The 15,514-nt window shown below is 31.1% G+C and overlaps 1 protein-coding gene across 2 annotated transcripts in view; it reads left to right on the top strand.

Moving 5' to 3' along the window:
- Positions 1-15,514, top strand: part of LOC143255557 (PHD finger protein 12-like) — an 80,160-nt gene that overhangs the window by 32,349 nt on the left and 32,297 nt on the right. For both annotated transcript variants that reach the window (XM_076511393.1, XM_076511392.1), the window contains exon 6: positions 6,903-7,035. In XM_076511393.1, coding sequence (XP_076367508.1) covers positions 6,903-7,035 — 133 coding nt within the window. The remainder of the gene's footprint in view (positions 1-6,902; positions 7,036-15,514) is intronic.

Genomic DNA, 15,514 nt, shown 5'->3' with positions numbered 1-15,514 from the left:
ATGTTTACAGGACTTTTATTGTTCTTATTCCATCCTTCTACTTACGACTCTGGCAGCCATGGAAGGGGACAGACCCTTTTCATTAATTCATTTGACTGCTATTTCTCATCTCTATGACTGCTTGGGCCTGATTACTTGTTAGATCTAATTAGAACCCTGAAGTATTATGTGGCTCACACTGACTCCTTTAGAGGTGATAGACAGCTACATTTTATTCATGGGGATTCTTCAGTTTCCTGTGATTTATTCCCAATTACATTGATGAGGTGTGTTTTAAAAATTGATTCATGTTGCTTACTCTGAGCTCTGTTTGAAAGTGAGGAAACTTCTGGGAGTTGTGGCTCATCAGATCTCTATGTTCTCAGTTGTGTGGATGAATTGCCTGCTAAAGGACATTATGTGGGCTGATATGTTTACCTTTCATGATAGTTTTTTGTCACATTATATGGATAACGTTCTTTCTCTGAGGGTTTCTGACTAGCCTCTGTGACTGTCTTGATCATATCAGCTAGATTATAAAGAGAGAAATTTTTAATGTTCCTCTTATCTCCAATTTACATTGCTTCTTACTTTTTCATAGGATCTAGTTCAGTAGTGAATGTTGCCCAGGCAGGTGTCCTTTTATCAAAACAATTCCACATTGGCAACCACTAACTTAGTATATGTTATCTAGGTTGCAACAGGCTCTGTAGAAATGAGGTGTTCCATAAGACCACCTGGTTTTTTTCAGCCAATTTAATGTGTCAGGAAGCCACTTTGTTCTTTTGAACAAACATTTCAAGAAGGTAGGTTGTGTCTTTAGATTGCTCAAAATTTCATAATTTTTTAAACCTAAATACAGCTTAGTCACTAAGCTTCATAAATTATTGTGGAATTCTGTGATATTGATATAGTTGTTTAGGTTGTTTTTGTGGTCATTCAACTGTGTATGTATATGTAAAAACTAAAAAAAATGTGTTTCATATTCTCCATGTGCAAAATTTTAAATGGCTTAGCAATTTATTGATATCAAGCAGCAAGCAAGTATAAAGGTTAAAGCTAGAAGGGCCCGGCATGGCCAGGTGGGTTAAGGTGTTCGACTTGTAATCTTAGGGTTGCAGGTTTGAATCCTTGTTGCACCAAACATTCTCGTCCATTCAGCTGTGGGGGTATTATAATGTGACGGTCAATCCCACTATTCGTTGGTAAAAGAGTAGCCCAAAAGTTGTTAGTGGGTGGTGATGACTAGCTGCCTTCCCTCTAGTCTTACATTGCTAAATTAGGAATGTCTAGGACAGATAGCCCTCGAGTAGCTTTGCGCAAAATTAAAAAAAAAACCTAAACTAAAGTTTAATAACTTATTTCTAAGTGTTTATAATCTATATACATGTATAATGCATAATAATTGAAATTTTATTGTATATTATAAAATACTAGTCTACTTAAACACAGCTAAGACAGGGTTGCTTTGTAAAGACTAAAGATCAGTTTTATGTTACTGGATATGGAAAAGTGACTGCTTATGTATCACATCATTTGAACTTCAGGTATGGCTGGAAGGTCAGTATAATAGAAATAGTAAATACATATAATATTATGATATTTAGTCTAAACATTTACATTTTCATGTTATAATCTGTTGTCATTCTGTAACAAAAAAAAGCATAATTTATACTTATTTTCTAATTTTATATGGTGGTTATGAGATTGCTCAATTCTACTAAACCTTACAAAGATTCATAAATGAAAATAACAGATAAGATATAAAGAATTTTTCCTTAAGAAACATTTAATAAAGATATTGCATGTTAAATTTCAAAATGTTTCAATGGGGGGAAAAAAAAAATAATCTTAAAATGAAAATTAATTTGCATGTTGGAAGGCAACATGCAAAAAGTAAAAAAGGTATGAAAAAACTGCATAACAAATCTTAAGACATGATAGAAAAATTTGATATTTCGTATATGAAAGCATTGTAATGTTTACTGATGATCTGCCAATTTTGTTAACATATGCTTACTAATTTAAAAGGTATAGCATGAAAACTATAATAAACACGAAATAGTCGTGAGGTCAGTTCCAGGGACCAAACCTGTGCTGAAAGTTAACTGTTGCTCTATTTTCATTTTCATAATTGTAACACCGAGAATATTATGCTCCCTGTAGCTTCCAAAACTTACCACAGTTTCCATTTTTCAAATGTGAGTTAATTAATACTGAAGTAAAGTATTATTGGAGAATTGCAATTGTGATTTTATTAAAATGTATTTTCACAGAGTATAAGTGAAGCAGTATGTAGTATTTTAAAATATATATAAGGATGTTGTAAATTAACTTTAATTACCTTTACATATATGATGTAGGATTTGGTATTTGAGTAATTACATAATTGTAAAATATTACATAATGTTTTTTGTAGTTAAATATATATTAATGAGCATTAGAAGTTACCCCTGTTTACTTTATACATTCCATAAAATTTCTGATGTGTTAGTCTCCTTGCTATGCTATTCTCAAATCTCAATTTAACCAGAATTTCATGTTACTTTGTTTTAATTTGTGTCCCAAGTTCCAGCTCGGTAATGAACATAATAAAGCTTGATTTATGCACATTATTTTACGTGTTCCAACTATCAACTTTTTACTTATTAAAACTTAAGTTTAGCATAGTATAGTCTAATAAGGCTGTAATTATGAATTATCTAAAAAAAATTAATGCCTTCTAAGTTGGCATTTTGGGCCAGTAAAATGCAATATTTAAGATTTTGCCATTCTTTGTCAGTTTTACCTTTCATTGTTATTTGTATTTCTTTGTCATGTTCCTTGTCATTTTGTTTTCCCTTTTTTATGTTCTTCAGCTTTAAGAAAACTGTGTTCATCAAATAGTTGCTGATCTAGTCTATGATCTGCTTTCATCATCCAGATCAAAGACTAACTTTCCATCATTGAGCATCTACATCCAGTTGGTTTTCAGAGTGCATAATTTTCAAAACACCGGTGGTGTAAAGAAGAGGTAGAAGGGTTTCAGACACAGTGGACAAAAGCAAAAGGAAAATATGGGCCTTCTATCTGTGATTTTATATATATATGGAGAGAGAGAGAGAGATTCTTAAAATTCATGACATAGATGTGATTCTACATGGTTGTTTGGCAAATGGACTGTTTCTAAGTTAGTCAACTGTGTAAGAACAGTTTCATTATCATTACAACTTTTGAAATCGGCCATAACTGCAATGAGGTTCCTTGCTTCTTTTTATTCTTTGTAGCTCAAATCCTTCCCTTGTAATGTATATCAATTAGGTATGTTGCATTGTGGGCTGGAGTGATAACATACTTGTATAATTCTTGGATTTTCTTCATTTACTTCTCATATTTTGTGAGTGGACAGTTTTGCTGCTTGATCATGTATGTTTTATTGCAATGTGAGAAGTTATTGGTTGGTTTCAGATAATATAGATGTGTTTGCTTCTATCCTTTCAGTTGATTGTGCCAAAGGTTGAAGAAGTTGGATGAATTTTGATTTTCACACCCAGAACACATCTTCGTTGAGTATACCCCCAAGGATCTAGCTAGGACAGCATCCACAAACTACATCATGTAGGTTTACAGGTCTTGGTCTTTGAGACACATAATGGATGAAGCCTATCAAATTGCACATTATTTACTAAGTGTTGATGAAATGGGGTGTTTGAGTAATCACACTTCAGAGTGGCTCCTGGAACTCAATAACTTATAAATAATTTAATAACTTATTTTGTCTTTGGGCAGATGTGCTTATAATGTTTAAAATCTTTTTTGGCACATATGATTGATTATCTGCATGTTATAAGCTTCATGCCCATAGTGCTGAGGGGTATTTACATTTATTCTTCAACATTTATGAAGTTGTCTTAAGCTATAATATCCATCACAACAAAAAAAGTTAGCCTGTGATGTTGAACTGATGAAAGAGCAGTTAACATAAAATATTTTAATTCTCCTTGTCACCTGGAGACACAAGAGATTTCCTGTATTAAATATCTTATCATCTACTTGGCATTTCTATATTGAATGTTAAGAATCTCCCCCCGATAGTTGCATATGACTGAGTACATTATGCGAAAGAAGTCTAGTACATAGGAATTCATAACAATTTGGAAAGGTAGTGCTGCTTGCTTACATACATATATAAGTGAGCAAATGTCTCTTCTGGTCAAATAACATTTTGTCTATTAATCTAGTATTTTTGTTACTTTATGCAGACTTCTGGCACTTGGCAACTTGCACAAGTGGTGATAAGAGAGGGGTTCTTTGAGTGGAAAGTGAGGACATGTACTATAAATTTTCTTCAATATCAAATTCAGTATGAACTTTTTGTTTGTTTTTGGTATGACTGAATGGCTTCTGCAGTAACAGGAAACAGAAAAATGAGAGCAAAACCAAAATATATTGTCTTTAGCTTGATGATTCTATTATGTGCCCTTCTTCAGTCTCATGAGATGCATATTGGAAGTTTTTAATAAATGTTTTGATTAGTTAGTATGTGTGCTAAGTATTCAGCTGAACAGTTTTTTACATTTCTCTGTATATCTGTTTCACCATCTTGATGGTGAATAAAATATGTTTTAGTTTTCCTCAATTGGTCCTGGCTGTCCTTTTTTTTTTTTTTTTTTTTAAGGTTAACAGCAGAAATATTTTAATCTTAATAAAGCTCATAGCCACTAAAATTAACCCTAATTCCTTAACATTTCCACTAAAACATGGACTCCTTCTTTCTGTAGAACATGATTGGATATATATACACAAAAGAATTATCTGTCTGGATGATATTTTACAACTGATAGCAGCAGTACTACAGTATACTTATAAAATATTCTAAACAAAAAGCACACAATTCCATAGAAGTTGAACCAATGAAAGCAATAGATATGCACACAACTCTGTACACAGAGTTAAACTTCAAAACTGTCTTAACATATGTGGAAAAAGATAATTTTTAAGAGTAACAAGAATGATTAGTTGAGCAACATAACACTGTAAAAAATTCTTTAGTATTATGTTCATTATGATCTGTCTGTTTCAAAGCTTAAAGTTTAGAAAAAAACATCTGTTTTTTTTATAATTTTGTTACTGTTGTTTCTCAAAATGAATATTTGGATCATTATTTCTCCTGCATTATCATGTAATAACCTAGTGTATTAGCATCTTACATCCTTAGTATCTCATGTATTTGCTAGGATTAGGTTAGAACAGAAAAGTGGATAGGTAATACATTGTTTATATGGTAGGCCCAAAGTACTGTATAAAGTAATTAAATTTTTTCTTATATATTACTTTCATAGTTTTTCTTTAAATTGAAAGGAAAACCAAAAGCATTTGAGATTTTATGAACCTTTTGTGTTGAATGATGTCACTGTCCTATTGCATATTTTCAGCCTTGGCTGGCATGTTTGGTTAAGCCATTAAATAGCATTCAGTGTGTATGCAACAACAGAGTTGCTCTGTAAATGTTACATAATTTTGAGACCTGAACAGTTTGCTTTCCATGCACTCTTGTATGTAGTAGGAATAGGAATTTATCTGTTTTAAAGTTCTGTCATGCTAACTTCTGTAGATTTTCTGTTCTGTTATTGATTTTATATGAAGTATGATGTTTTATTTTGATGTGATGGAATTATACCAAAACAGTGATGGACTTTTCATTTCATCCATGTATGCTTCAGTTTTCACAACTACAGGTAATGTTATTTTCATGTGAACATCATCTGCTGATATATTAACTAAAAAGTCCCAAACTGCAGCAAAAGCTGCTATTTTGTAATTACATTTAGTAGTCAGTAGCAATATGTTCACACTTAACACTGTAGCAGTTGCTTGAAAACTGAGCAGTGCTTGGTAATTATAGGTTAGTGTTGATCATGCCCACTGATAGTGAACAGTAAGTGACCACTGTTGCATCTTAACTACCCAACATACATCAACATTTGTCAAAGGGCTTGTGAAACATCACTGTTTTTTAAAATGCTTGTTTAAAGAAATCATCAGTTGTAGTAATTTTATAAAATAAAGTCTATGATGTAGATAATGTCTGGTTACAATTGTTTGTTTTAAATTTCCCATTTCAAAATTGTATTTCATTGTTAAACATTTTAAGATAATTTTGTCCTAAAAAGTTGACAAAATTCATTGTTTTACTTGCTTAACAGGTTTTTATTTTTATGTAGGATATTGGTTTGAAAAAGTAAAGCATTTCATGTTCTTAGACAACTTGAAATTAATAGAATTATTCCTTAAGTTTTTTCAAAATGTTTAACACATTTTTTCAACTAATACCTTTAATTATTCCATTGAAAATTTTCAAGAATAAGTTTTACATATTTGACAATACTTTCAATATAGAAAGATAGAAAGCAATTATAGAGGGTTTATTAGTAAAGTTATACTAGTTATTCTAAATGTATTTAAACTTCTGTTGGGTCCATGTATTACTGTAATGATACAAGTTTCCTGCAGCATACTTCTGTTGGCACAGTTCCAATGTCTTAAACAGGAATAAACAGTACTTGATGGCGAGAAACCCACTTAAAATAAAAATGTATCTCAGAACGGTTGGTATGGGTATTAACACTTTTATTGATGAGGAGAAAACAATGTTTCAACCTTTCTAGGTCACCTTCAGGTTCTGAGGTATAGGAATAAACAATTTTGTTAAGATAATTTCTGAACATATGATGTTTCTAGAAAGTGATATGGACAATGTTTTGGGTGAATTTTCTAACATCGTTTAATATTAACTAATTGTGGATAAAATAGTTTTTGCTACCCAGTATTCTAAAATACTTTATTTTGCAGATCACTATTCCAAATTGTTTTAATAACTGCTGTATTTTAAGTATTGAATAAACTTTAAAATCCCTAAAAGGGTTTTCATTTCTTATTCTTAGAAGCTGTAGAAAAGCTCCACTAGTTCAGTGTGATTACTGCCCATTACACTTTCATCTTGACTGTCTGGACCCTCCATTGACTACTGCACCTTCAGGCAGATGGATGTGTCCAAATCATGCAGAACATATGTTGGTGAGTGTTTTTTCAAATAGTAATAATAATAATACATGTTAAACTGAGTGAGCATGTAAGTACAACATGATAATTTTTTAACATAGTTTTGCTCAAATAATTTCATTCTACAATTAACAAGGATAGTAGTGAGGATAAAAAAACATTAGTTGGAATTTTGTGTCTTTTTATTTACAGTACTTAGAAGTACTCCACTGATATTAACTGTTTTTGGACTGAAAGGTTGTCACTAATCTTTCAGTTTTTTTCTTTTTCACAATGAAAATATGTAACCAAATAGCATGAAACTTAGTACAAATTCCCTAAACTGTATCTCATTTCTACTTAAAAAAAATATTTTATTTAATAATGTTATGGTTTTGTTGTCCCCTATCCTTTTGTAATAAACTTTCCTTTTTTTTATATCAAAAAGTTCTATTTCAAGTTGGTTTGAACTTGTTATTTTTTTATGTTTCTTTAGACACTTTTTGTTAAGCAATGAGTTTCCATTTTTAATTATAAATCAATTAAACACTGCAAAAATCTGACAGATTTTCAGTGGCCTGTGATCTCAATTTTTAAAATGGCATTACTGTTACTGGTGTCAGGTGTTGTATCTTGATTGTTCATCAAGGTCAATGTATACATAATACAGTTTTTTTCAATAGATGATAAGCTATTTTATTTTTGTGTTGTTTTAATATGATGTAGAGGTTGGTCCAAAATTATCATTTCCTATTTTAAAATTTAATAATTAAATACCTAAGGAAATACAACCTTACAGTTTTAAATAGTGGCAGCCAAACTCTCACTTTTTATTGATATCTTAGTAGTCTTCTACATTTGCACCATTAGTGACTCTCTTCATGCTTAACAAGTATTCAGTTTTGATCCTTGTTTGTTCTAACACCGGACAGTGATGGTGGTGTCTGTTTATGCTAGTCTTTAGTTCTGTAATTTTTGTTATAGGTTTGCAATACATGATATTTTTAACCAAGTAAAGGAGTTTAATTAAGTAATGCCTGGCAAATGTGGAGGTGATAGAATTGACCCACCCTGACAAATGTATCACCTCACAAATGTCTGATCTTCAAAGTGTTTGACCAGTAAACATCAGTGAAGTGGAACACCATCCTGTTCAAAAATTATCCATGGTTACATTTCATCCAGTTATGTGACCACAAATTGTTCCAGCATGTCAAGATGCATTCTCCTGGTAATAGTACTCTCAGTGAAAAAGAAAGGACCAATAATCTTGTCATATGTGAGACTGCACATCACATTCACTTTTGTGCTATTGTGCATGATTTCAGTGGTGTCAGTGTTTTTCCAAGTTCAAAATGTAGGCGTTATGATTCTCTTTTCCCCAGATATGAAATGTAGTCTCATCACTAGACAATACATTAAGTAGAAACATGTTGTCTTCATCTGTATGGTCAAAGAGGTTAATGGCAATTGTTTTGCTCTTTGGTCTGTCATCTAGTTGTAGTGCCCGTACAAAATTAATTTTATAGGCTTACAGATGAAATAATTTGTGAACGATCCATAGCAGGGATGTTTTTTTATGCTATATTTTTTTGTAAAGCACACCAGAGTGACTTTTCTAGGCTGCATTTAAATGATTCACATACTTCTTGATGACAAGAAATCCACTTGAAATAAAAATCTATCTCAGAACAGCTGGATGGGTATTAACACTTTTACTGGTAAAGAAGGAACCTGAAGATGACCTAGGAATGTCAAAACATTGTTCTTTCCTTATCAGTAAAAGTGTTAATACCAATACCAGCTGTTATGAGATGCAGATTCACATACTTGTTTAATATTTCCCCTTTCCAGATTGCTGTAGCACTTCGACTATCTTCAGGAGCTTCACATCCACTCCCATATGGTTAGTTACAATGTTGGTTATTTTCTTTACTGGCAGCTGTAATTGTGCTGCATTAGTCACAAGCCAAACAATGCATTGAGCCTTAACTTTCATGGTTGTCATTTTATGGGGTAACACTACTCACTGAAGTGGGAAGAAAAAAACATGACAGTAAAAACTGTTTGAATTTAGCTACAAGACATTGAAAACTGTATGGTTGTATTTTCTTAGTTGTGTAATTAACTCTCTCACTATAGACTTGGCCTCAGAATCAATATTGTAACTATTTTGTGCTAATTATCATATATGAAATTTTACAGATGATAAGCATTCCAATTCTTTTGTGCACAAAATATTAGGTTTTTAAATTAATGATTTACTCTTGCATTGCTTTCCTTTTGAATGTTGACAGTCTAACATACAAAGTAATTTTGATTTTAAGAGTGAAAATATTTTTATGCATTAGCAAATAGTCAAAATTTACATACAAAATTTGCATAATCTCTTAAAAAACCTTCAGACATTTATCAAATGTTTTTGTTTATAAAGAACTTTATATGTTATCTGTTATTTTCTATATTGTATCTGTATGGGTTTGGTTGATTGGACTGACCTCCTAACCACCATAAAAAAATTAGAAAATAGGTAAAAGCTACACTTTTTTATTCTAGACTGAAAACAACTTACAACAGAAAAACACAGATGTTTAATATAAATAGTTTAAATCTTATAATACTATATAAGAATATACAGGGCTCAAAATTAGCAAAAGCCCAGGAACCAATGGCCCTCAAAAATGCTGGGTGACTTGTAAAAGATGTCTGCTAGGTAGCACATTTAGCCATTTAAAATCAAAAGTGCAATTAAAAGTTTGAGTCCACACATAAACTGGTCTGTGTTTCATAACTAATCAGAACATGTGACAAACCACAAATGGACCTTCCCAAATTTACAAACACTTAATTTATGTACAGTCTACAAATTTCTTCATTATGAATTCCTGTGTATTCAAAGTAAATGTTATTGTCCATAAGAATGCCATTCCATTGTCCAATATTAATGCATTTTGTATCATTGTAATAGAACTGATATAAAATATTTCATTTTATAATATTTGAAATGGTGATTATTTGAACTTTTGTACACGACAGTTGTTTTTCATCAGAATGCTACTTTTTAACTTTTTATGTATAACATTAAGCCTGCATCAAGGCTCACACATTTGAACGATGTAGTACAAGTTCTATTTTTTCAACACTTTTCAAAAACAAGCAAGCAAAAATTGTAAATTTATAAGTTGTTTGGAGAATCCACCTTACTACATGTTAGTGTAAGCACTTTTAATTCCAACTTTGCTGACTGCATTATCCACCAAAAAAAACATAATTTTACTGTTTTACTGATCATGTCAATTGCCAATAATTGTGGAGCACAAATAGTCTGATTGCAATTGTTTTTGTCATCATGTGGTATTTTTGACAGTTTAACCTTGAAAATTGTAATGACAGAAGATAGTAATTTGATGCTTTACTAAATTTGAAATAGATGAAGTTATAAATAAAAAAAATGTTCTATGTAATTTTTGTTGTATTTGAATAAGTTAAAAATAAAAGTGGAGACTAACCCTGTGGCCAGTATATGATCAATACATAAATTTATTTTTCTCAAAACATAGGATAGTAAGTAAAGAAAATAATGAACTCTTTTGCTTCAAAACTTTCTACTTGTTTGCTAAGCCTTGTCAAATGTTTACAACACATGTAGTATGTAAAAACAATTTTTTTAGTTTTTTATGAATTTTGAAACTACCAAAATTAGAAATTACTTTATTAATACCGCAGAATTCTACTGTAGTTTATTAGCCTTAGTTAACTGTTTTTGTGTCTTAAAAAATATTGTTTTTCCAACAACATTTTCACCTACCCCTGCCAGTGTTTGCACAGATGCTTGAAAGTTTAATTTTTTCAAGATCTTGAAAATGATAGAATTTGGTCAATTTTGTTTTTACCTAAAATAACTGCACCAGAGCTCATAAATGCATAGTTTATTTTCAAATGCATATAATTACTGGCCAACCTTATACAAATTTTTTATATTATTCACCTCGTATGGTGCAAGCTAATCATAAAAGCTAGCTTGTGCTTGCATTATACCAGCATATAGTATTGTACACTTTATATAGAGTTAGGTGTTTACGTCCTATTGAATATTTATTTATGTAGAGGCCTCGCCTATGATGGGAGATCAAGTGGCTCCTTGTATACAACTGCCAAATTGCTTTAAAAAAGAAAAATAATAATAATAAGCTATGCTTAACGTGTTAACACTTAATATAGTTTTGATTTAATTACATTAAGAATATTTATAAAAAACATAAATGATCTTTAAAACAAATTATAATACAATTTATTCATGATTCGCAATCTGTTATGTATGATTGAAACTTCTAGGTTATAATGTAGCCTATAGCATATTCATTGGTCTGGGAGCTTAGATGTATTTGATGAATTGATGATGGATAGCTCCTAAATGATTTCTACAAAATTGGCTGCTTCATAATTTCTGGGACAAATGTAAGACATGATGGAAACTGTCAAAAAAACTTTGATGTTGTTGCTAAGAGGAAAGCTGCAATGAAAAGTCACACAATCAAAAAGAAATTTGTTTATAGAGATTGTGGGGCAGTCAAATGAAATATGTTTTAGTTTTGTTGAAAGAAGTACATCTAAAACTTCTGTTATTGTAATGCCACATCATGAGATTATGATAGCACATTATGCAGTTTCTACTACCATTTGAAAGATACACTGACAATGAGAGAAGATTACTAAAAGTGACTTACCCTTTGAAGGTTTCCCTCACAGGTGTGTTGGAAAATGTTGCAGAAAGAGCCATTGAAGTATTGCTGCACATGAAGAAATATATATAGACTGTACAGAAACTACAAAAATATACTAAGCCAACATGCAAGGTCATCACAAGTGTTGCAAAAAATGTGTATTAACACTGACTGCAGTCACACTACAATTTTTCATACTAGTAGCAAAGAATGTGCAATCTCATCTTGAGAAAACTGAATCAGAAAAGCTTATCCTTCCCTTTCACGACGATGAAGTTCAAACCATGGTAAAACTGTGCTCACTTATGTTGTAAAACTAGATGTACTGAAAACTGAATACAATGGCCAAACTGATTTCATATGAATTACAGGAAGATATCATGGCTTACAATAAAACTAACATTAGATTTCTGCAACAAATACTTCTTTCTCAGCTAAAACTAAGTGACAAACAGAAAATGGAGTTCAGAATACTGTTTAGAGCAGGACTAATAACAATGGCCAAGAAGTTGTTGGAAAAGTTTCCATTGCAATGAAAACACTTACCTGTTTTTCCTCAGTGTATCTTGCTTCTCCAGTTTGACATTTCTATAAAGAAAGTGAACAAAATTCTTAAATTCTTTGAAGTCAGTGAACTCATAAGGCAGTTTGATCAGTTTTTTTGAGAATAAGAGGATGACTAATTTTAGTATATTCTATGATTTTACCAGGACTGGAAAGGCCAACTTCAGGTGACTAACGGTGGTTCTTGTACTTACCTGTTAGTCTTCCTGGTGGGTTATGATAATTACCATTATGTTACAGAAAGTTTTTTATAATTTCTCTTTCTGTAGTTTCTCTCTTAGCATTGTAGACTGGATGTCAACATTGGTTTTATGCCATTTATGTTTTTTAATTGCTGTTTTGTTTTACCTTCATTTCCTTTTATTAATTTTACTGCATTTACTTTTACCTTTTTACAGGATACTTGGCAAGTTATTATTACAATTTTGCTACATGTCTTTTAAAACTTTTATTACTTTACCTTTTGATAATGGCCATAATGACACATAACCTGGGACCAGGACTGAAAAGGCCAACTTCAGGGGACTGACAGTGGTTCTTGTACTTACCTGTTAGTCTTCCTGGTGGGTTATGGTAATTACCATTATACCATGGAAAGTCTTTTACAACTTCTTTTACTCTGGTTTCTCTCTTAACATTGTAGACTAAATGTCAACATTGGTTTTATGCTATTTATGTTTTTCAATGTTTTGTTTTACCTTCATTTTCTTTTATGAATTTTACTACATTTACTTTTACCTTTATACCGGATTTCTGGTGCAGATAGCCTAGCTGCTTTGTGCCATAAAACACTAAATCAACCAACCAAAATCCATGATTTTAACTCAGTGAATGAAAGATTAGATAAGCTTTTGGAAAAGCCCACTGCAAAGTATCCAGATTTATGGAGTGTGATAAAGTTTCTTTTAGTTTTGTCTTGTGGACAAGTCCTTGTGAGAGGGGATTCTCTTTAAATTCTAAGATGACTGTTGAAAATGAGTGAAATGGCATACATTTCAAAAAGACTAGATTATAATACTGTTGATCATGCTGAAGGTGTGCTTCAAGTCCAGGTCATGCCACAGTTGATTAATTATGTACATGAAAGCAACAAGAAAGGTAAATGGAAACCACCTGGAGACAAAAAAGGTATAATATAAACAAAAGCAAGAAAATCTAGATGAACTGAAGAAAGAAAGAAACTTTTGTGCTTGGACATACAAACCCTTGAAGTTTGAGGTAATGAAAAGGCTAAATCTTTAACAGCAGCAACAGAGAATATCTGGGGAAATTTAATAAATTCAGAAGGAGCATTAAGGAAAACAAGCCACATTTGATCAGGGCAAAGAAGAAATTGAAAAAAAAATACTAAAAACATGACTCTGACTTGATTATTGATCTTCACATGCATAGAAGAGTATTATATGTCATTGAAAAATTATTCCAAACATGTATGAAATTGAAAGAAATATTAAAAGTCACATCTCAGTTCGTAGATAGTAATCTTCATATGCATAGAACAGTCATTATGTCAGTCAAAATGATTTTGAACTTAAGTTTCAAACTTATATATAGTGTGAAATTTATTTTATATTCTTTGATCCTTCATTGATACATACGTTAAATGTTTATTGAATTATCAGAATTATATTAATATATTTTTCCTTTTTGTTTATTTCTCAAATTTAAGTTCCAGATATTATCATTGTTATATAGCACAGTTATAATCACATTATTAAAAATGGTGGCTTTCATGATTGTGTGTTCTGCTTTCATAATAATATGGATGGTCCTTAAAAACCAAAAGAAATTCTTGGAAAAAGTTCTAGAACTTTTTCTTGCCAGTCCTCTGTGAAATCTGTCCTTCCTTCCTATATTTGAGATAAATGAAATGGTACTGAGAACTTCTTACCTTACAGAGGCTAAGAAAACCAAGTAGGAGAAATTCTGAGGTTTTTATTCCTAAACATGATAGAGCAAAGTGAATATAGGTAAGGAAGTAGTTCCAAAAGTGAAAGAGGTGGGTTGGGCCACTGTGTTTGGTTCATTAAATATAGTGATATCTCAGCAAGTTAAAAAGATAGGAGGTTCTTATTTTATATTCTAACTCATCAGTATTGATAATTTGAGTTTTTAATTCATAAGAAACTATAGATTTTGTATTCAGACATCAAAAACTTATAATTTTGATCAGTGCTGCATTCAGTATACAACATGAATCACAAAATATCAATATTTAGAAATGCTTTTTATTATTTACTTTTAAATTAGAAAATTAACTACTATTTAGCACTAAAATTTGAGTTATTTGCAATTTTATATCATACTCAGTGACTTAAACTCATAAAATGGTACTTTAATAAAATTTTGAATGCAAGTCTACAAACATGATGTTATGCCCTTTAATCCCTGCCAATAGGAAAACTTGTAACAATTGTAATAATTAAGTTTTAAAATTTGAAAGATAATTTTAGATCACCCTGTAATTAGTAATATATTTAATATAAAAGATTTCTGCAAAATATTTGCTGTCACTTTTTGTTCATGCTAAACTATATTTAGCTGATTTCTTTTTATAGAAGAATATCATTGTAGCTTTCAAACAGATATATTTTAACATAGAAGAAAAATGTGATTAAGGAAAAAACTGTGAAAAGATGCAATGAAAAAATTCTCAGATTTCTGACTTGTTCTTAGGTTTTATAAACTTCTCATTTGTTCACAGTTAAACATTATATTGAAAAATAAGGCATGTAACATTTGAAACTATAAGTTAAAAAGCTATTTAATTTAAATTTTGAGTAAAACCTGCCATACGTTTCAGTGCTGCTTGGTGTCTCATTGTCAAATATGATTTTAGGTTATACCTACATAAATATTGAATAAATGTATTAAGTGGCTGTGATTTCATTCTACATATTCTTCATTAGTGCACATTTGGAGTACTATTTTCAGTCTTGGGTACTTTACAGTCAGTTGTTGGAAATGGTTCACAGAAGAGCTAAGATGATATCTGGAATGGAAAGGTTTTCATATGAGGACTGGTTAAAGTCCAAAATTGTTTTCTCTTGAAAAGATTAGTAGGGATCCTTTTTTGTATTTAATGGTAAGAATGGTTGAACTAGGGAATATGTAAATACATTTTGGCAGGATGGAAATCATCTTCAATTAAAACAATTTTACCTAACAGGGTGGGTGGTTGGCCTTTGGAATGTGTTGCCTTCAGATATGGTTCATACAATTAATTT

The sequence above is a fragment of the Tachypleus tridentatus genome, chromosome 7 (genome assembly GCF_004210375.1).
Source record: "Tachypleus tridentatus isolate NWPU-2018 chromosome 7, ASM421037v1, whole genome shotgun sequence".
NCBI lineage: Eukaryota > Metazoa > Arthropoda > Merostomata > Xiphosura > Limulidae > Tachypleus > Tachypleus tridentatus.
The sequence above is the reverse complement of the archived record's forward strand: the minus strand, read 5'-3'. Positions and strand labels throughout refer to the sequence as shown.